The sequence below is a fragment of the Furipterus horrens genome, unplaced genomic scaffold (assembly GCF_987537825.1).
Source record: "Furipterus horrens unplaced genomic scaffold, mFurHor1.1.pri manual_scaffold_1, whole genome shotgun sequence".
In the NCBI taxonomy this organism is placed as follows: domain Eukaryota; kingdom Metazoa; phylum Chordata; class Mammalia; order Chiroptera; family Furipteridae; genus Furipterus; species Furipterus horrens.
In genome coordinates this window covers 44,800,195-44,823,577 of record NW_028327171.1, presented here as the reverse complement: position 1 = coordinate 44,823,577, position 23,383 = coordinate 44,800,195, and the positions used below count along the sequence as shown (strand labels likewise).

The following is a 23,383-nucleotide window of genomic DNA, read 5'->3' as shown; positions in this document are numbered from 1 at the left end:
GCTTTTAAGATCTTCTGTGATTTCATGAACAAACTGTGCCTCCATGTGAGCCATCTTTCATTCATTGTGCTGGACACTGTGACACTTGACCCTGGAAGTTCGTGCCCTTCAATTCTGGGATAAATTGTTTCATTTCTTGGATCATTTCCTTCCCACTATTTTCTGTTTTCTTTCTTGAACTCCTTTTAGTCTGATGGTGCTGGGACTCCCTGATACATCATCGAATTTTCTTTCTTAGTGTCTACTTCTTGGTCCGTCCCCTGCTTCCACTTTGTGCCCCATAGTTTAGTCTAAAGGCTGCAGCCAGTGATCCTGTTAAAAGGTAAGGCAGATCATGTTACTCTTCAGCCTCCGGCGGCTCCCCCGAGAGTGAAGTCAGAGTTCTTAGAATGACCTACGGAGGCCTGAAGTGATTTGGCCCCGTCACTCCGGCTTTGCTTTTTTTTTTTTTAAATAAATTATTTATTTATTTGTTTGTTTATTTATTTTTATAGAGAGGGGAAAGGAGAAAGAGAGGTTGAGAAACATCACTGTGTGGTTGCCTCTCACTCGTGCCCCCAACTGGGGACCTGACGTGCAACCTAGTCATGTGCCCTGACTGGGAATTGAACCAGTGACACTTGGCTTGCAGGCTGATGCTCAATCCACTGAGCCACAGCAGCCAGGGTCGGCTTCGCTCTTAGTGCTCTTTCTGTGGCTCACTCTGCCCCAGCCACAACGCTGATGGACCTCATTCAAACTAGGTTACAATGCACACAAAACTTGAATTAAGAAATCACTAGCCCTGGCTGCTGTGGCTCAGTGGATTGAGCATCGGCCTGTGAGCCAAGTGTCGCTGGTTCGATTCGCAGTCAGGTCACGTTACTAGGTTGCACGTCAGGTCCCCAGTTGGGGGCGCGAGTGAGAGGCAACCACACAGTAAAAAAAAAAAGAAGAAAATCACTGGTCAGTTGATTCTTTTATAAAAACATCATTTAGAAAGTTTCCTTGCAGCATCTTATGAAACTAGAGCTTAAAGCAGGGAGACTTCACTTAATGCATGTTAAAAAGCCAGAAAAGAGGGGGCATTAATTTCTTATAATAGTAATTCTTTTTATTTCCACTCCAGTCCTGACACAGAGCCTCCAAACATTCAGTTAGTGAGAAAAGCACACCCTATACTAGCTAGAACTTGATCAATTTTAACCTGGAAGTGGAAGTCAGTCATGAAAAACAGACCGGCCTTAAGTCTTTTGGTCCCTAACTACCCCAAAGCAAATGAGACACAGGGACTTAGTTGTTTTGAGTCCTGTGTGGAATATAGTGATGATAATAACAATAAGAACAATAATATCCTCAGTCATTTATCCAAAGGTACTAAGGTGTGTGTGTGTATTTACGGTTGTGTGGATCTATGTGTATCTCAGTGGTACTCAGTTTTTTCTGTTAAGCAGTACCACTTGGTACAGTTATTCTACGATAAGACAGTAATCTGTTACATTATTATAGAAATTAAAGACTGTTCAGAAACTTTTGTAACAGTTTGACAATGCTGTGACATTTTTATTGTATCTTATAAAAGTATCTGTCTGGCTCTGACAGGTGTGGCTCAGTGGTTTGGGTGTCATTCCACAAAGCAAAAGGTCACCAGTTCAGTTCCCAGTCAGGGCACGTGCCTGAGCTGTGGGCCAGGACCCTGGCTGGGGGTGTGCAAGAGGCAACTGATCATTGTTTCTCTTATATATTAATGTTTCTCTCCCTTCCTTTCTACCTCCCTTACTCTCTCTCTAAAATTAAAGTCTTAAAAAAAATGTTATTTGTCTGTATTGAATTATAGAAAAACAAAACTGATCTCTCAAGTTTGAGAGGCAATGCTGTTTATTATATCAGGCCCCTGGCATCTCAGACAGCACAATGGAATCAAATATATTAATATTTCTTTGGAAAAATACAGATATTCATATTAAGTAGTATAAACAGTCTATCAAGGGAGGCCAGATTTCACCTTAAAATTCGTTATAGGGGAAAAATAAACTTTGATTTCATAGCTTTTTGGATTTTAAAATTGCAGATAAAAGAATGTGAACTAACAACAATGCCGACACTGAAAATGGTAACAGTAGCAATTATTTATACACTGGCTACTACATGGCAGACATGCATTAATATGCATGTATTAACTCATTTAGTCCTCTCAACTTCATGAGGTAGGCATTATTATCAGGAAACTGAAGCAAGTTATTTAATTTTATAAATATTTTATTTATTTATTTTTTTAGAGAGGGGAAGGGAGAGAGGAGGAGAGAGGGAGAGACATCAATGTGTGGTTGCCTCTCACACACCCCCAACCAGGGACCTGGCCCATAACCCAGGCACGTGTCCTGACTGGGAATTGAACTGGTGACCCTTTGGTTCACAGGGAAACAAGCACTCAATCCACTGAGTCACACCAGCCAGGGCTGAAGCAAGTTACTTTAATTAAGGCAATCTGGTTCCAGGACTTGGGCTCTATATGTTACCCAATGAGTAAAAGGGCACACTTTTCTGGGGTTTAGTGTCCAAAACATATCATGCATCTTGTCAGACCTCAAGCTTGTCACTCTAATACTGCCCAATATAACTAATGTTTAAAATCATGACTTCTAATTTGTATTTTACATGCTTTATTTGTCAAAGCAAAGAGACATATGATATTTTATGAGTTCCATTTAAAACTGATTAAAAAAAAAATATTGGCACTTTATGAGAAAAACCTCAGCTTTCCACAAAATTAATTATAAAAGCAGTTAAAATACCCAAAAGAACTCCACATCATTTAAAAATTACTATTCAAGAAAAAGAAAACATTATTCAATCTATAAAACAATCTCAGACTTAAAAATTTATACATAGGTTTTAAATAAGAGCCTATCTAAAACGCAGCTACCTGGAAGATGTTGCTGAATTATTTTTAATAACTTATTATAAAAATATAATATAAAAATATTGCTTATAAAAATATTCTAGCCCAAAGAAAGGAGACAGAAATAATATCTTTCTGATACAACTGACCTGATACTGTGGCTTTTCCGGAGATGGGGTTTGGTGTGGACACAAGGGATGTGGCACTGATGACAGAGGGAGCAGCAGCCTTGCAGGTCCCCATGGCAGCCTGGCTCACACACACCTGGTGCTGCCCCGAAGTTTTCATTACAGAACCTATAGTAGATGATGAACTGGCAGCTGTGCCTTCTGGCTGCTCATCCACAGGGCCAGAAATAACAGAAATTAAAAAGAAAGCAGTGTAACTTACATAGAACAGTGACTGCCATGTAGCACACTTAATAAATATTATTATCTATTACTACCTACCTATTAAATGTCATGCCATTTAAAACTATTGCTTCTTTAGTTTGGTGGGTCCTATGCTTTTAGATTTCATGGGCAAGGAAAATTTTTAAATGAGGAGGTAGCATTGGGTTACCTCACTTTAAAAAAGGATACTTCAGCCCTGGCTGGTGTGGCTCAGTGGACTGAGCACCAGCTAGCGAACCAGTGGTCTACTGGTTCGATTCCTGGTCAGGGCACATGCCTGGGTTGTGGGCCAGGTCCCCAGTTGGGGACATGCGCGAGGCAACCACACATGATGTCTCTCTCCCTCTCTCTAAAAATAAATAAATAAAATCTTAAAAAAAAAAAAAAGGTATTTTAATACCAGGAAAAGGAGGAGGATATAATCTCAGAATGTAAAAGTAGAATAAAATGAGCTTCATTAAAAACTCACTATAATGTTTTAAAGTGTGCCCCACTCATTCTACCAACACCTCCTACACGGCCCAGAGAGAAAAGCCCTCGGGAGAGAGGACTGCCAGCGGCGATGAAGGCTGTCCGCTGCACCGTCACAGATCAAAGGGGAGGGAAGTATCCCCTTTCACCTGGGGACAGGGAGGGCAGGGTGCTGAAAAATACTTTGGGTAAGAATGTGCTGTAGCACCTATCAGTGTTTCATTTCTTCCTTTTCAGAGCTAATATTCAATTTTATGGCTGTGCCACATTGTTTATCCAAATCAGTAATGAAAAGACAATAAATAACCCAACTAAATAATGGGCAAAGGATCTGAATAGACCTTTCTCCAAGGAAGATACACAAATCTAGAAAAAAAGAAAAGATACTCACTATCTTCATTAGCTATAGGAAAATGCAAATTAAAACCACAATGAACTGACAGTTCCCACCCACTAGAATGGCTATAATTTTTTTTAAATGAACAAGAACAAGTGTCAGCAAGGATGTGAAAAAACAGATCTTCATGCATTGCTGGTGGGAATCTAAATTGATGCAGCAGTTTGGGAAAACAGCCTGGCAGTTCCTCAAAATGTTAAACATAGTTACTAGATGATCTAGTAATTCCTTTCCTAGGTATACAGCCAAGAGAAATGAAAACATATGATTATACAAAAACATGTACAGAAATGTTCATGGCAGCATTATTCACTGTGGTCAAACAACCCAAATGTCCGCCAACTGCTACTGGGTACAGATCTTTCCCCACCCCCAGAATGATTAAAGAAAAGAAAAATTCTGGAATTAGATGGTGACGGCTGCACAACCTTGAGAACATAACATAAACCATGAAATTGAACACTTCAAAATGGCGAATTTTAGGGTATGTAATTACGTTTTCACTTTAAAACAGCAATATGTGCCTACGGAATATCTTATATTTTTACTACTTTTATGTTTCAGGGTGGTTTTTTACTGTCATGCTAATTCTCACCTGTTGTGCAGGACCATTGGCTGAGAGGGCCACAGCTGGGGACGTGGCAGCTGTGATAACGCCGCCTGCGACCCTCAGCATTGTGGTTCCAGGCTTTGAGAGTTGTGAGGTGGCTGGCACAGACTTCAATGTACCATCTGATATTTTCATCAGAGAGGCCTGTGCTCCAGGGGCTGCCTGTGGAAAAAAATGGGTAGAAGTAATAATGTTGGCCTGGTTAACAGGCACAATTTATTCCTTACTTATATTTGCCCCTAGAATTAAAGCATATCCAAGAAACTCTTGCTAATCAAAACTATATTGTTTGTGCACCTTTCCAAAAAATTCTCAAATTTATGACCTTCAATCCTAATGTAGAATGAGTAAATAAATGCAATTGCAAGCCACTCTTTGGCGTCTTCAAAAACACCAGACCATTGGTTATCAAAATAACTGTGTCCAAAGTACTCTTAACCATAATCTTTAAACATGAAAAGCAAACTGAGAGGGCCAAGTTTAAGTGGGTAAATTAATGGTACTCTAGGCTAGCACAGGATTAGCATTTCGTATTGGAGGATCAGTCAACAAATTACAGTTTTAACAGTTTAAAATAAGGTTCAGCCAACTTTTCATATAAATGGCGTGACTAAGCATGTTTGGCCATACAATCTCTGCTGCAACTCAACCTTAGTGTTATAGCATTAAATGGGAGTGGCTGTGTGGCAATAAAATGTTACTTAAGATTTTTATTTATTTAATTTTAGAGTGAAGGTAGGGAGGGAGAAAGAGAGGGAGAGAAACTTCAATGAGTGAGAGATACACTGACCGGTTGCCTCTCACGTACCCCCAACTGGGGACCTGGCCCTAGGCCAGGCATGAGCCCTGACTAGGAATCAAACCAGTGACCCTTTGGTTCACAGGTCAGAGATCAATCCACTGAACCACATCAGCCAGGGCATAAAACGTTATTTATAAAAACAGAAAGCTTTGGGTTTAGTTTGCTGACCCCTGGTCTAAATGGTTGCTTTGTGCCCAAAATTAATGCACACAAGTCTCTGAGAGCAGAGAGCACTTTTACCTAGCTTATGTCATTTAATCTTTTCACAAACTTTATAGGGTAGAGTTTAATGCCATTTTAGAGAAGAAAAGATTAAGCTCAGTGACTTTATCGGGGTCACGGAGCTAGTAACTGAAGGAGCTGTGATTAGAATCCAGGAGTAGCAGCCATGGCATAATGTGCATTGGAGTCTTAAGCAAATTAAAACCACAATTAGTATCACTTCATACTCACAAAAATGAGTAAAATTAAAAAGAATGATGATCTTTCATGTCAGTGAGGATGTGGACCAACTGGAACTCTACCACAGTCCTTATGAAAGGGTCAAATGGTATAACTACCCACAAAACCATTTGTCAGTTTCTTATAAAACTTCTTACACTCAGCCTATGATCGAGCTATTCTACTATACAAAATGATCTCTGCAAGAATGTTCATAACAGTATCATTCATAACAAAAACTGGAAACAATCCATACATCCATCAACAGGAAAATAATGTCATGCAACAAAATACTACTCAAGAATAAAAACTATAAACAACTGATACACGTGGCTAAATCTCAAAAGGATTATGTTGAACTGAAGTTAGACACAACAAAGTACATACTATATAATTTTATTGATATGAAATTCAAGAATAGACAAAAGCTAATCTATGATAACAGAAAGAGAAAAGTGGTGATAGGAAAAAAGTGGAAAAGGAAAGTTCTGTATTTTGATTGCGATAGTGGCTTCATGAATATAAATATTCGTTAAAACTAACTGAGCTGTACACTTTATGATCTGTGCATTACTCATGTATATTATATCTTAATATTATTATCTTAATAAAAGGCAACAGTAACTGTCTCAGCTGTGGCAGAACACAGCACAAGTCACTGCACTGGCTGCAGCATAAACAGGTAAGAATAAATCAGCTAAGGTTTAAAAGAATTGCCTCATATGTGTTTGAAATAATTAAGAGCATCTGACCAAAGAGAAATCAGTACTCAAGGAAACCCAATGCTGGTAATTTGAAGAGATCAGTAAAACTGATAAATCTCTAGCTAGATTGATCAAGGAAAAAAGAGAAGATACATAATTATCAAAATCAAGAATTAAAAAAGGAACAGCACTAAAGATTCTACAGACATTAAAAAGATAATGAGGGAAAATTATGAACATGTTTATTTATGCCAATAAATTCGACTACTTAGATGAAACGGATGAATTCCTTTAAAGATATAAACTACCAAACTTCCCTCAAGAAGAAATAAACTGAATAGTCCTGTATCTATTAAATACATTGAAATTATAGATAAGAACCTCCCCAATTAGGAAAACTCCAGGCCATTATGGCTTCACTGCCGTAATCTAAACAGATAAAGAAGAAATAATACCAATTCTATATAAACTCTTCCCAAAAAAGTGAAGAGGGAAGTTTCCAACTCATTTTATGAGACCTGCATTACCATGATACCAAAACCACAAAGAAAACTAGTGGCCAATATCCCTTGCGGAAGTTCTAATTAATTTTTCAAATTAAACTCATTATGTTAAAAAAAAAAAAAAAAAAAGGATAATATATCACAACCAAATGGGGTTTCTCCCAGGAATGCAGATTTGGTTTAACATGTGAAAAATTAATATAACTCACCACATTAACAAACAAAAAATGAAAAGCAATATGATCACCTCAGCAGAAAGAGTATTTGACAAAAATGCAGTATCTATTCCATGCTTTGAGAACAGCTGGTTTCTATGGCCATAGAAAACGCACTGTTTGCCCTGACTTATGTAGCTCAGTTGGTTGGGCACCATCCCACAAAGCAAAAGGTCGCCATTTTGATTCCTTGTCAGGGCACATGCCTGGGGTGTGGTCCCTGTTTGGGACGCGTTCAGTGGGCAACCATTCAAGGTTTCTCTTACATCAATGTTTCTCTCCCTTCTCTTTGGAGCTCCTTTTCCCTCTCTCTAAAAATAAACAAAATCTTTTTAAAAATGCATTGTTTGTTGATAACTGGTATCATACTGTCTACATCCTTGTTTGTTTCATTTGGTAAATTTTTGAGACCTAGCTACAGATCCAGATGATTACGCTATTCCTCCCCCAGTTAAAATTCCCTATTATCATTAGTTGGCTTATACTAAAAAAGTGCTGTAGAAACATGCACCGAACTCCCTATAGCACTTACTTACTGTATAGTGTGGCTGAAATCACCTACTACACTATTCAGAATCTCCTGTATGAAGTCCCTCCAGAGAAATTTTAGAATGAAGTGTCAAGAAATTATTTTTTTCTTCTCTCTCACAAATAGTGTGAACTTTATAACTGCTCATATTTCTCATTTTACTTTGGCAAATTTATTAACTATATAGGACATTATTATTTGCACATCTAAATAAAACTGTGGCTTTATCTTCTCATTCTACTTATATTTTCCCAAATCTCAAGATTTTATTCTTATTTTTCTATACTATTTTATTGTTCATTTTCTTATGTAACCTTATTTCTTTTGGGAAAGAATAAGCTGTAGATATATAAATAAATGCCACAAGCACCATACATTTGTACATGTATTTACCTGAGTAAACAAAGTGGTTTTCTGTCCAGAGATGACTTTTAATGTCTGCTGTCCTTGTGCAGAAGATGTGCTGACTCCCAGTGTTCCTTGGACCACTGACCCAGTGGTCAGCTGTTTTCCAGATGTCTGGGGTGATGGCTGGCCAACTAAAAATGTACCCTAAGTTAGAAAAAATAAAGACCTAATCAGTAATTTGAATTCAAATAACTTGCACTGATCCTTTAAATCACAAGGTCCCATGTTATAAGCTACAATGCTCCCCGTATTCTGCAACTTAGTCAAAAGAACTGAAAAGAACGGTGCTCAGTGTCACTACCCATGGTCATCTCTTGTCAAACTCTGCCCAGAAGTTACGAAGCAGGTGTTGGAAACTCGAGTTTTGCAACCAAGTCCTCAAAGCTATATATCATCATTTTGACTGATTACTATCCCTCCTTCTCAATAAAACTGTCTAGAACCAAAAATCCATTACTTTCCTTAGAGGACAGCCAAGACTTCAGTGAGAGGGCAAAGACGGCAGAAACCTTTCCCTAATCCTGAATCCAACCTGACTCCAAACACCATCACTTCACAGTATCTCTTTGGTTTCTCCCTTTTAAGAGAAAATATTCAGCTGTACCTTAATACTGTTTATCACCTCATGGATCTGAGTGACATCAGCATAGCGAAAAATCTTTCTCTGAATCAGAAAGATCTGGGTTTAAATCCAAAGCTACCACTGGCTTATCAGAGAGGCCTTGGATAAGTTACTTAAGTCTTTCTGAATCTCTTACTTCTCTCAAAACAAAACAAGCCCCAAATAATATAGATTTATAACATGGCTAAAATGTCAGTATTTGACTCCTGATCCCAGAGCTGAAATGGTAAATCCACTATAATTAAAGGCAGGTATTGAATAACTAAATGGAAAGATACCAGTCACAATGACCGGACCTGAGGTGTTTGCTTGAGGATGTAAGATGTGTAAGTCAAGTGCTGAGCGATCCCTCCAGGCCCAGCAGGGCTTTGGGTTCCTCCTGCTCCTCCTCCTCCTCCGCTGCTGCCACCTCCACTGCCACCTGCACTGCCACCGCCGCCTCCTCCTGTGCCACTGCTACTATTGGCAGCTGAGCCAGATTGCAGGTCTGCGAATACAATGAATGACAGCAGCATCACAGAAAGCATCATGAAGCTTAATGGAAAACTGGTGAGCCCACAGAGATCTCCCTTACAGCACAATTCCTCCCCTTTCCAATTCTTCCTTTCTCTGGCAAGAGAACTTCCTAGAGTTGAAGAGTGACATCTATTTACTTTCAACTGAATGGCAGTTGACTAGTTCAGCTCCAAGGACAATGAAGAACTTATCTTTGACAACTGTTTTGACTTAGTTGTGGAAGATCAAGAAAAGTCTGATACTGACATTTTCTAACCCAGTATTGATTTTAATTAACACTTCAATGTGCTCAAAGACATGCTTCCACTTTTTGGCATCTGATTCAATTTAAGTGAAACTGCTGGAATTTAGTGTAATTTTACAGTACTGTCTCTCTTCTGTCTCTCCCAACCCCTGGGAAAAATTAAGACTTTCCTCACATTTATGATGACTCCAGGGTCCCATTATTTCTTGCTCTTCAAATTCCACTTTAAAACCTCTGGACACTTTTTACTTCCTTTTTGGTGACATACGGTATGTTAACTAAAATCTAAATAGCTCTCTGATGAATTTTGGAATACTTACACTGTTCTTTTCTTACATATTCAACTTTTTAATATACCATTGTTTAGATCTGAGAAAAACAATCCCAGGGTGAGAAAGTGGAAACTACCCATTAGAGGCAATAAACAAAATGGTGATTAGTTCATACACTGCATTTTGGCAAGAGTGGCTAATTTCTAATGAACCTGATTGCAGTACCAACTGTACTTCTGATTCAGAGGGAAATAAGTCCTTTTACCTTTCCTATTGAACATTATCCAAATTGTTTTTCTCTGTATGTCAAAGCAAAAGTTTATATATCTAAATAAATCACTTAATTTAAAATTGGGGCTTTAAGACATATATTTAGGCTGAGCCTGTATTTCTCTTTCCTTCTTCAAGCCTAGCAAACTTAAGAAGCATATCTAAACAATGGCAGGCAGAGACACTTGCTTCCAGTCCTGTTCTTATGTCCTTCAATATAACCATAGGTTCCAGCTTTTGGAAGTAGACAGAATGTCTTCCCGGGTATCTCCAGTTTCAGTACCCGCTGGGAGAAAGATCTCTTCGTCACTGACAGTTCCCATAGACAGCTTGCTCCCAGCATAGCCTCAACAGCCACACCTGCTCAGCGTAATTTGTCTCTGGTCCCAAGCTCTCAGTAGGTACACTTAAAATAATAGTGCCATCTTTAAGATTATGATTAAAGTTATATTATGCATATACTTTAAGTGCCTTTGGGCCAATATAACCATCATGCCCCCAAGCAGAGCTATGGAAATGCATCCTAAAACAGATAAGAACTGCCCCTCAGGTGAATAAGATGAACATACCCAGAGACCCAAGAACCAAATGATTTAATGATGAACTAACTAGCATTATTGGTGGCTCGCAGGATGGCTCCTTGAGGGATCAGCAGCAGTTTTCCTTTTCCTGAAGGGTTCTTGCTGTTTGTTGTAAGGTAGAGTTTAGTGCCAGGTGGCAAATTTGCCAGGTTGGCCAAATTAGTGGCTGGTAGCTGCAATGTTGCCATTACTAAAATGGTAAAAAGAAAAAGAGGAAACACACTGAGATAACACGGGACTGAGGGCAACGCCATCTCTAAAATTAAGAGTAATAAAATAATTTAAAAATACTAAAACAGTATACTCTAAAGTTTGTTTCTCTGATGCGTAATGCTTTAAAGGTGGATATTCTTAAATACCTTGCTTTTAAAAAAAGTTTATATACTAGAATCAGCTATAAACTATAAAATAATTCCTATTTGTATTTCAATACGGTGACTAAATATCCTTTTTTGTCCAGAACAATTCCAGTTTCCACCTATGTTTCATTTTAATTAATAATGGTTGGTGTTACTCTCAAAAGTAAGGTGATTTAGACAATCAAAAGAATCACCCTATCAATGGATTAACACACAATCTTCCCATTTTGTTTAAAACCCCTTTAGTCCCTTTCTAGTAAGGGATGGATCTACTGATTTGAAACAAAATTCTAGCCTCCCTCACGAAGAACTACAAAATGTTACAGTCAACAATGGGCCCAAATGCTATGAAACTGTACTGTAGTTTGTCTTTCCAAAGTCTAACCTGTATCAGAGAACTTTCATTTACCTCTGAGAATTTACTTCTTGATGCACATGGCTATAAAACCCCTAAATGTGAGTCTGAAAGGAGATTTGTATATCAAATTCTCTAGTGTCTTTGAATTCAAATCTCAAATGAAACGAAGCCTACAGAACAGTAAGTCACAGCACAGGAATGGCCTCCCACGAACTTCTCCAGCCTGCTAGAGCGAGCTTCCTAATTACCACCAAAACTCTGGGAAGCGAGAACCCTGGAAGCTGCCCCAACACATCAGGGACTGATTGAAACTGAGCACCATCCCTCACCCTTACCAGAACTAACCCCATCTTACACTTAACACCTCTGTGCGTCTCTGCACTGCCAGGAGCACAGCACTCTGTGGTCAGCCACCTTCCCTAAATCCCCTCTCCGCTGCTGAACAGCCCACCACCCCATCACCAAAACCGGTCTTGCCCCTCCCTCCGATCTCCTTCCCCGGCCCCCAGGAATTCCTGCTGCGATCCTCACACCCTCTAGAACCTCAACTTCCTTGAACATTATCTTTTTGTGATAATTAAAACTGTTAGTCCTCTGAAGATACAACTTCTCCAGCAGCCCCCTTAGCGAGGGGCTGTTTGGTTGGTTAGTTTGTTTCTTGTCTTACCTTAACATCCCAGAGCCAGGACTAGGGGAGAAACCTTTTTGCTCTCCAATTTGGCTTTCAGACCATTATCAACCCTCACTCTAGGGAAAACAACCAACCAACCCAGCTCCGCTGCAGTTCCTGCTGGCTGTACCATCTCATCCCTCTTTTTAACGCTTATTTACTGAACTCCTTCCTGGTCACTTAAGTGCTGAATACTGACTGACTCCTTACTCAAAGCCTTACTCTCCATGCTAAAGACTGTCATTCTCAGTGGCAGCACCATAGATGATATTTAATCCCCTGGCTTCTCAGCTGCTTGATATTTGAAACTCCAAAAATCATTTCTTCCAATGCATCTCCAGCGCTCATTTTTAATGTCACAAACGAACTTCGTCATCACCAGCAGTTCATCACCTCTGAAATCTTTATTTTGTGCATCCACTACCTTCTATCCTTCCAACTCACTGCAACAATTCTTTAGTTTCATCAAGACCTTCAAAAATTAGTAAATATTGTATTTAATGTTTCAGGTACATATATTTTTTCATGTCTTCACAGAAACAACACATCAAAGCCTAAAACGCATTCAAGGTGTTTAAACTTTTGGTTGACAGAGAATGCATTAAGTCAAGTAGCTTAAAATGCTACAATGACCACAACAAGTTTTAAGTCTGAAATACAACCCAAAGTGGAGATGAGGACAAATGAAAATTATTCTGCAAACCTGAAAGCAGCATAAAATTACCCTCTATTTTTATTATTACTGCTAACACACACACACATACACACACTCCTTAGTCGGTTTTCCAAGACAGAACCAAATACCAGACAAAATCACTAAAGAATGTTCCGGCAGGTGCTGCTGAAAGGGCCGCAGTTAGCATTAGTTACCTGAACCCTGGGGTCCACTCTTCGGGGGGCCAGCCGCTGTGACCTGAGCCTTGGTTAAGGCTTGCACTGGCTGGGCGACAATGGTTCCTCCACCTCCGCTCACAATTGCTTTGGCAACTCCTTGGGTCACAACTTGCTTTGGACCAACTGCTTTGGCGACGGAAGAGCTGGCCTTGGCTACAAGGATTTGGCCACCACTGATTGCCACGGCCTGTTTCACTGTTGAAGGTAAAGCGGACCCGACTGGTACCCCAACAACCTGTTTAAAACAGAGGAAAGTCCAGCAGTGCTGCTTCTCCCAGTCCTTTCAAAAGCTGAGAACAGAACAGTGTTCTAGCAAAGAACAAAGCAAAGTCCTAGATACAGTACATGGAGTAAAGTAACTGATGATAGATGTGAACAGCAATATTTCTTACAATTTGGATATTATTACAATAAGAGGTTATAGGTTATTACCATGCTACTTCTTCCAATTGATTTTTAAGAAAAGTTATCTTTCTGGGAGGAGGAGTGGGATGGGCAGAAGAGGGCAAAGGAGGAAAAATCGAGACAACTGTAATAGAATAAGAACTAAAAAATGATTTTTAAAAGTTGTATTTTTCTATATACTTCTAATCTTTCCTTTCCTAAAAGTAGACATTTGGTTAAAAAAATGAAAGCGTGTAAACAAAAAGGCTATTTAAATGAATTTTAAAAGATTTTATTTTTAGAGAGGGGAAGGAAGGGAGAAAGAGAGGAAGAGATACATTGATGTGTGAGAGATACATTGACTGGTTGCCTCTGGTACACGACCCAACGGGGACCAAACCTGCAAAGCAGGCATGTGCCCTGACTGAGAATCAAACCGGCAACCTTTCCCTTTGCAGTACAATGCCCAGCCAACTAAGCCACACCACCCAGGGCACATTCGACTGAAGTTTTACAGACTCACTCTAGTACCCAAATAATTAAAGTTAGAAATATCTGGTTCTCAAAATACTTAAAAGTGAACTCTTTAAAAGAAAATACTGCACAGCTCTTATTTTTTAATAAATTACATTTTATTGATTATGCTATTACAGTCGTCCTGGTTCTTCCTCCTTTGCCTCCCTCCACCCAATACCCTCCCCCCCCAAGGCAATATCCCCACCATTGTTCATGTCCATGGGTCATACATACAAAATTCTTTGGCTACTCCATTTCCTACACTGTACTTTACATCCCCATGGCTGTTCTGTAATTACCTATTTGTACTTCTTAATCCCTCACCTCTTCACCCATCCCCCCCACATCCCCTCCCATCTGGCAACCATCAAAACACTCCGTATCCATGATTCTGTTTCTGTTCTTGCTTGCTTAGTTTGTTTTTTAGATTCAGTTGTTCTGTATTTTTTGCCATTTTATTGTTCCTAGTTTTGATTTTCTTCTTTTTCTTAAATAAGTCCCTTTAACATTTCATATGATAATGGTTTGGTGATGAACTCCTTTAGTTTTTTCTTGTCTGGGAAGCTCTTTCTCTGCCCTTAGATTCTAAATGATAGCTCTGCTGGGTAAAGCAATCTTGGCTGTAGGTCCCTGCTTTTCATGACTTTGAATATTTCTTGCCAATCCCTTCTAACTTGCAAAGTTTCTTTTGAGAAATCAGCCAATAGTCTTATGGGTATTCCCCAGGAGATAACTACTTTTCTCTTGCTGCTTTTAAGATTTTCTCTTGATCTTTAACCTTTGGCATTTTAATTATGATGTCTTGGAGTGGACCTCTTTGCATCCATCTTGTTTGGGACTCTCTGTGGTTCCTGGACTTACATGTCTATTTCCTTCACCAAATTAGGAAAGCTTTATTTTCATATAATTTCCAATTTCTTGGGTGTTTCTCTTCTCCTTCTGGCACCCCTATGATGAGAATATTGAACCTCTTGAAGTCCCAGAGGCTGCTTATATTATCCTCATTCTTTTTTTTTTTTTTGGATTCTTTTTTCTTCTTGTTCTGATTGGTTTTTTTCTGCTTCCTTATGACCCATATCATTGATTTGATTCTAGGCTTCATCCACTCTACTGTTGATTCCCTGTAAACTGTTCTTTATTTCAATTAGTGTATCTCATTTCTGACTGCACCTTTTTTATGCTGCTGCGGTCCTCACTAAGTTACTTGAGCATCCTTATAACCAGTGTTTGAACCCTGTACATGATAGACTGTTTATTTCCATTTTATTTAGTCCTTTTTCTGGAGTTTTAATCTGTTCTTTAATTTGGGTCATGTTTCTTTGTCTCCTCGTTTTGGCAGCCTTTCTGTGTTTGTTTCTATGTATTAGGTAGAGCCGCTTTGACTCCGTGTCTTGGTAGTGTGGCCTAATGTAGATGTCCTGTCAGGTCATGGACTCAAGCTGGATACTCGACGTGCGCCCTTTGTGTGGGTTGAGTACACCCTCCTCTTGTAGTTGAGCCTTGGTTCCTATTGGGAGGTCAATGGGAGGGATTTAGCCAGGCCAGTCAGTTCAAAGGATTGGCACTGACAACTGACTAATTGCTGCCCACTGTGGAGGATCAGCTATGCAGGGGTAGGGTGGTGGTGCTCTAATGAGGTCTGTAGCTGTCCACTGGGTGTGCTGCCCCTGGCGTTTCCCAGGTGGTGCAGGCCAAGGTCAGCCCCCACCTGAGTTTTGTCCAGGGCCACCCTGCTTGAGCTATAACACAATCTAAGATGGCTGCTACTTGTGTTGGGCTTGGAGATTCCCAGGTGAAGCCAAGCTGTGATTCTAGTCTGGCTGCTGCTCGTGCCATGCCTGGGACTACTCAGGAAGAGGTATGGAGGCTGGGGGCTGAGGCCAGCTGTTGCTTGTTTGAAAGGATTTAGGAAGTTGTGAAGCTTGCACCAAGACCAGCCAGCCATTCATATGGAAAAGCTACTGTTTATAGAGCAGCTGTAAGCTGGGTGGGATGGAGCTTCAGGGGAATCTCCAGGGTGGAGCAAACAGCGTTATCTAGTTTCATGGATTCTCAGACATGGCACTCGCCTGCAGGCTCTGCCTGCCTTTCTGATAGAAAGCTGTCCCCCAGCTCTTGCCTTGATGCCAGCCATTCAGTTCCTTCCTGTATGCCACTGGTACCTTTCAAGCTGCTACCCCGATACCAGAGCTCAGAGGGAGTGAGTCTGAGTAAGTTTGTGTGTGGGTTCTTTAAGAGGAACTCCTTGGGGCTCCAGAAGTTTCTTCCACCAACTTAGTCCCCGCTGGTTTTTGCAGCCAGAAGTTGTGGGGACTTATCTTCCTGGTACTGGTACCCTGGGCTGGTGTGGGGCTGGGACTCCTTGCTCCTGATATTTCCCTCCAGGATTTTTATCCTGTGGGACCAGCCCGTTCTGCATCTCCACCCCTCCTACCAGACCAGATGGATGTGGTTTTTCAATTTCGTAGTTGTCAGACTTCCATTCAGCTCAATTTCTGCTGATTCTGAGTGATGGTTGTGCTATAATTTAGTTGTAATTTTGATGTGGATGTGCGAGGAGGCAAGCTGTGTTTACCTACGCCTCCATCTTGACCAGAAGTTACTAGAGAGCTCTTTTAAAACAAATAGTAGGATGTTCAATTAGAAGAAACAATTTTATTAATGGCAGGGTGGGGCAGTATCTTCTCGCAAGTTATTTTATGAAAAGAATTCATCAGAAACTAGATGAAATGATTTTTATAAGAATGGCAAAAAGATCTGTCTTCAAAAATCAAGAAAATAGGAAGTACTTTTTACTCATCAGATTGGAGGGAAAGATTTGTTAAGTCTGGTAACACCAAGAACTGGCTAGAGGAAACAGGAGCGTCTGTTCACTGCTTGTAGAGAAGTAAATTTGTACAGCCACTCCAGAGAGGTATCAGCATATCTAATAAAACTGAAAATTCACTTAACCCATGTTATAGCAATTCTCCTTTCAGGACTACAGCTGATGCCTGAATATGGAGGTTAGGGGTGTGGACCCCCCCATCGTCGTCGGCAGCCGTCCGTCTCGAGAGACGATGGTGTAGCTTCTTAAGTGTCTATCTGCACCGCCGAGAATGGCTGTGCAGTCCGACTCGGGAGTGACACGGCATCTGTCTCCTCCCGTGTTGAATTGACATCTTGCGATGACGCTGGAGTGTCTTCTCCAGTGGAGCTGAAGCTACAGAGCCTGGGCAGGGTGATATGGAGGGTCTGCTGTTGCCCATGCAGCAGACCCCCCCTCTCTTCGCAGCTGAAGGGTCCAAGGGAAAGACGGAGTCGATACAGCTTGGCTTCAGGTGCGCCGCAGGAGTTGCCGGTGTTGACTACAACGTCAAACCGCCTTAGGGACTCCGGCTCCGGATTTTCTGTCGGGGTTTACTCCCTTAGCCTTTCCCCAGAAGAGGTATGCCGCAAGGCAGCGGAGGTTTTTTGGAGTCAGAGTTTTCCTCCCCATACAGTTGAAAATATCCAAGTATAACTCGATTCCCCCCAAACTTAACTATACCAGTTGCCCCTCAATATCCACAAGGGAGTGGTTCCAGGAGCCCATGCAGATACCAAAATCCATGGATGCTCAAGTCCCCTATACAAAGTGGTGCATCTCAATGCATACAGCCAGCCCTCTGCCTCTGTGGGCTTCCAACTACAGACTGAAAACAGTACAGGCATTTATTGAAAATATTTATGTATAAGTGGACTTGTGCAGTTCAAATTCATGTTTTCAAGGGTCAACCGTATCTTTTACGTAAATATTCAAACACACAAACACTACATGTTACTTATGGCTATATGTTTACATAAGAAAAGTATGGACTGAAAAGGTACACATCCAAGTTCATGTCAGTGTTGCTTTTGAAAAGAACAAAGTGAACTTCAACTTTATCAGTCATGTTTTATTTGGAGAAAAAGTGATTTAAATTAAGTATGAACATGTTACTTCAGGGTGGAGGATATGTGAGTACTGATTATATTATTCTCTATATTTTACTGAAATTTTAGAATCTTTATAAGTTAATAAGTAATAGGATTACTTAAGAGATGGAACAAAATGATAAACTATATACAACTGATGAATGAGATTTTTAAGTTAAATAATTACTAACTCACACATAATTTCTTTTCAAAGAATGTGAATATAGAGAAATACACTTGCCATGTGCTTGGATAACATGACTGATGTCAAGAAAATGGTTCCCTAATCAATTGTTATAAATCACAGTGTAGTACAGAAGAGAGAGTACAGGTTTTTCTAAGCAGTCAGACCTGGTTTCCCTGTTTTATTTCATCAGCTAGTAGCTGAATAAGTTATTTAACCTCTTTGAGGTTTAGCTTTAGACACCTCATCAACAGTATTTATCTCATACGATTATGAGGCATAAATGAGAATGTGTTTATAAAATCCAAGCCAACATGCCATACATGGTAAATAACAGCTGCCACTGACCATGATGCTCATTATTATTTGAAGAATGGTAATCTATGAAACTACATGGAGACTCAATGCAGAGAGAGGGCCAAAGCATACATATCTGTCACTGTGTCCAGCATCTGTCCAGGGCAGAGTACCTTGATCTCAAACCTAAGATTGTTAGTCAAATAGACATTAAAGTATATAACATCTGACCTCTGCTTTAAAATATCCTAGGAACAGAAATAAGATTGGCAAAATGCTGATAATTGTTGAAACTGGGTAATGGGCACATGGTATTCGTTACAAGTCTCCCCATTTTAACCTAAACTTAAGAAAAGAAGAAGGGAAAAAAGGAAGAAACAGAAGAATAAAAGAACCAATTTTTTAAGAAGCAAGTTGACCTAAAATGGAGAAGAGAAATTCTCCCAGCTGTCCTGGCATGGTTCAAACAATCCCTAAGGATTATCCAAATCTCTTTATTCTGACTGTATGAGCCTCATTCTGCAGTCAATACAGTGTTCCTGTGGCTGCAGAGCTGGGAAGGTCATCCCCCTTCAAGATGTGAAGACATAAAATTCCTCTTTATAATCAAGAAGTTTTCTGTGCATTTATTTAAAAAGTTTCTTAATAGAAAAACATGTTTGGCGTATAGCAGAAATTGCCGGTTGAACCCCAATATTCATTCTTTGCTTCTGTCTCATAGAACTAAAGCCCCAATTTTCATCTAGGGACGTGGTGACTTAGAATAGCAACTGTATCTCCCAGACCCCACACAAGTAGGTTTGGTCATCTGCTTTCTGGCTAAAGCATGTGAAAAGATGCGATGGGTGCAACTCTTGGGTTATGCCTCCCCTCTCCCCCCATTCCCTTTCTCTCTTCCTCCTGGCCAGAAATATGAACATGGTAACATGAGATGAAGTAGTTATCTTAGCCCACAAGGTGAGAATCAAATTTTGAGAATGACAGAGCAACTAAATAGGAGTATAGATTCTTGATGATTATGAAATCAACACACCAGAACTGCCTACTTGTCTTTCATGTAGGAGAGAAATAAACTTACTTAAGCCTCTGGCTTTTGGATATCTTGGTTACAGCCACTGAACTTTTTTCCTAAGACAAGTCTTCACATTTTCTAAATGTATCAAATTTAACTATTGCACAATCTAAATTACACAGACTCTATTTCATGTTCCTAAAGAAAGCAAAATTCTTAAAGGAAAATAACACATACATACTGAACCTATTTGTTTCCCCAAATTCCATGCATCTGACTTGCTTTTCCCTCCTTGTGCCAAATTCTATCCTCATGCTTCAAAATTTCCAGGATATGATACAATCTCTCCAACAGCCAAATAAAATGTGGTATCCTAAACTGGCCACAGGAGGGCAGTTTTTATTAGCGAGGCTTATCCACTAAGAGCACAGCACTCACAAGATTAACAGCTCCTTTGTTCGAAAACATGGAGAATGAAGAAGTCTCTGTTCTGGGGCGGGGGTGGGAGTGGGGAAGCCCTGCACACAGCTGTCTGTGGACACCACAAGGAAGGCTCCTCAGCAGGCAACTACAACCCTGAATTAGTGTTTTTTGTTTGTTTCTTAAGCAATGCAACATTTTGGCCTAGAATCTTCTCTGTGCTCCTAATTTCCTTCTAGTTTTACAAAGCAGCCACCCTTCAATCTATAGTTACAAATACATCACTTTGATTGTTTCTATTTCTGCCCTTCCTGTGCCCTTTACAGATATTTGCAAGTCATAACTTACTTTACTGACATGAAGGCGAAGGCTCTGGGAATGCGATTTTCCCTACAGACACTGAAAAAGAGCCAATTACAGTGCGGTACTCCATGATACCAACTATGGCCGTCGTGCTCGTGCACGAATACTGAGGGCTCATCCTCAGCCACATACGTTAGCGCCCGCTCTGTGCTAGGTCCTTCACATGCAGTGATCTCTAATTCTTCTACAGCTCTAAAGACAGGATATTTTTCCAGAGATAAATCTGCCCAGGTCACACCAGTGATCACTGGCTGAGGTCTGAAGTTTGTAAGAAGCTCTTTTCTGAAGCTCATACTCTTTACTATACATACTGCTTGCTTCCCACATGAACCCACTGATCCTATCTCTTTTTAGGTCAGAAGTAGTACCTCTCTCTACTTTCATGAAGAAGATAAGCTGTGTTTCTACGGTGCCAAAGTTGTATGGAAAGTAAAAGAGTACCATTTTGTTCACCCTTTCTGTTTTCCAGCAGTTTCTAGGAAGGTACTTCAGCAATAACCAGGGGACCGTCTGTACTTGCAGATAGCTCCTTATCTCAAGTCCAAAAATGAAATAAATTTCCGGATAAAGTGATGTCTTTTCTCATGCCCTACTGCTTCTTTGCAGTTCTTTCACATTCGTCTATGGCTTTTCTTTTTAGTGCCCTTAAACTTATCCAGGGCGTTCTAGCGCAAACCGATTATCCACTTCCTCTTAATCCTCGTTGTCATTAGGTAGGTGGCAAGGCGACAAGAAAGCCAATACAGTTTAGCATTACTGGATCAGTGGATTTGCAAAATGCAAAGCAGCACGGAGTGGAAACTTAATTGATCTTGAGTGTCTGAGCATAAACAGCAATGTTTATTAATTCAAAAACCTAAATCAGTAATACCATATATCTCTAGGTGAAATAAAATAGGTTTTAAAGAACATATACGAAGTGTCTGAAGAGGAAGTCCAGATGACAGTAACTCACTCACTAAAGGACATTGACAAAATGCTTGCCCCTGACCCAAACAACAGGAGCACTAGAAAGCAGCTGAGGCACCTGTCTTACCGATTCTGGCTACATAAGCCATGAAGCCAAACTTGATGCTGTAGCTCATTGACTCCTAAATTTGCCTAATCACATAAGTCAGTAGGGGAGCTTTTTAAAAATCCAGATTCCCAGGACCCCCAAGATCTGCTTCAATAAGTTTGAGATAGGAGCCTGGGTATTTATGTTTTTTAGTCCCCAGGTGATTCTTATGACCAGATAAGTTTGGGAAAGTAACAGACTCTTACACATTCTAGAACTACCTATATAACATTATGATTTTTTTTTAAGTTGCTTTTAATATTAATCATTAAATGTCATGCTTATTGTGTAAATAATTGCTTTTTAACTGTGCTGGCTTTTCAAATTCAAGTATTACCCAGAAAAGAAAATAATACAACAGCTAACTCAACCAGCTGTGGTTACAATCAGGGACAGGGTTTTCATAGGTGTTTTTTGTATCATTGTTTGTTACATTTCTTTTTAACACTATAAATTTCTATTTTGACCAATCTGTAACTATCTAGACTAACCAAAATATCTAAAAGCTTTTTGTATTTTAAAGTATTCCTCTCAAAACAATTCCCTCTCCCTAGATAGGCTGGCTCTCAAGTTGAAAAACAAACACTTCACATAATGTTCTTAATAGCTTTAGAATCTATCTGCTCCCAAAGTGAGACAATTTAACTCTGGATGTTCTAAAGGCATGTTTAGTTCATAGAAAATGTCACACAAATTTTCATTAGCTCTGGAATGAGAAGTCTTGGAGTCAGCAGACCTGGGTTCAAATCCTCTGTCACTTATTAGCTGTAGAAAAACATGGATCTACATGCAATTTTACAGTTCTCCCAACACATGGATTCCCAACACCTCCAAATTATAAAGAAAAGAAACTCTCCAAAGAGCCAAGAATCATTCAACAGATCACACAGCCTGGACATCAGATGTATAAACTACAGCACTCTCCTATCAGAAATAAGCAGGTCAATCAGTAGACCTTAGTCCTGTCAGTCACCCATTTTAGAATGAATCACATGGAAAGCTGTGTCCATGAAGTCAATTGCTTTCACTGCCCGAGGTCACGTTGTATCCCTTTGCCTCCTTGCCTGTTCCTGGACACCCTATAATATTGTACACACCCCTGCTCTTGTCAATGGTTACTGTAAGAGCAGATGGAGTTAACAGCAGCTGACTTGCTTTTCCAACGGGCTTCCATCTACAGGTTTTTCTGGGATTGGCAACCCTGTCACCCATTACGTTTTCAGCACTTGTCAATTATTTAGGCAAATAATGGTCATTTACTTGTTGACCTCCCCATCCCTACCCAACACAAACCTTGGAGGGCTGAATCTTTGGTGACTGGGCAGTCCCTTCTCCAGCAGTTATGACCTGTTTTTGAGGGGACACAGCTATCATGTGACCCCCTTTCACAGTCACGTACTGAGGGAGTGGTGACTGGCTGGCAGCTCCTGTTGTGGGCACGTGAGAGGCTTCACCAGGTTCCTGTTTGATGATTACCTTGCAACAAACATGATAACGATACTGAATAAACATCCCAAGATAAAAGCTACTAATATCTGAATCGATTGTAAGAATTAAATTAATGAAGCTTGATCTGTAAAGAAGGACTCCACCAGAAGTGTAAAAATACTGCTTAAAGACAGCCCATAACAGCTATTAGAGAGACCAAAAGTAGGATCTGGACTTGATCTATGTATCTGCAAACTCAACCTCGTCATTTGTTTTAGAAGTTGGCAAAAGGCAGCAGAGAGGCACACAACGAGCTCTCTGAGGGTGCGGTGTTGCTGGACCCCACAGATCCCTGGGGACACCACTGAATAAATGGAAGCACGTCTCTGAGTAGGATCTGGTCTCAGCATTGAGACATAGTAAGTTACACGTTGTGGGGTAGTGTCAATCCACTCCAACATGCCGCAAAAAGAGACTATGTAACAAGACCATATCAACTTGTAGGATAATCCCCTAAAAATACTCACTTTTGTGAAAGCTCCAAGTCCTCCAGTTATAGGTTTGGGACTCTGAACCTTAGGGTGACTCCCAATTGGGCAAAGGGGTGGCATAGATGCAAACAAAGAATCCTCTTGCTGTGAATGTAA

The 23,383-nt window shown here is 40.1% G+C and overlaps 1 protein-coding gene across 3 annotated transcripts in view; it reads right to left on the bottom strand.

Annotated features, from left to right (window-relative positions):
• YEATS2 (YEATS domain containing 2) overlaps positions 1 to 23,383 on the bottom strand; it is a 78,721-nt gene that overhangs the window by 12,543 nt on the left and 42,795 nt on the right. For 2 of the 3 annotated variants that reach the window (XM_090274548.1, XM_090274557.1), the window contains 8 exons: positions 23,264 to 23,371; positions 22,602 to 22,784; positions 13,116 to 13,374; positions 10,887 to 11,048; positions 9,272 to 9,462; positions 8,339 to 8,497; positions 4,737 to 4,913; positions 3,031 to 3,214 (listed from right to left, as the gene is read on the bottom strand). In XM_090274548.1, coding sequence (XP_090130674.1) covers positions 3,031 to 3,214; positions 4,737 to 4,913; positions 8,339 to 8,497; positions 9,272 to 9,462; positions 10,887 to 11,048; positions 13,116 to 13,374; positions 22,602 to 22,784; positions 23,264 to 23,371 — 1,423 coding nt within the window. The remainder of the gene's footprint in view (positions 1 to 3,030; positions 3,215 to 4,736; positions 4,914 to 8,338; positions 8,498 to 9,271; positions 9,463 to 10,886; positions 11,049 to 13,115; positions 13,375 to 22,601; positions 22,785 to 23,263; positions 23,372 to 23,383) is intronic. The other variant, XM_090274565.1, reaches the window with a different exon arrangement.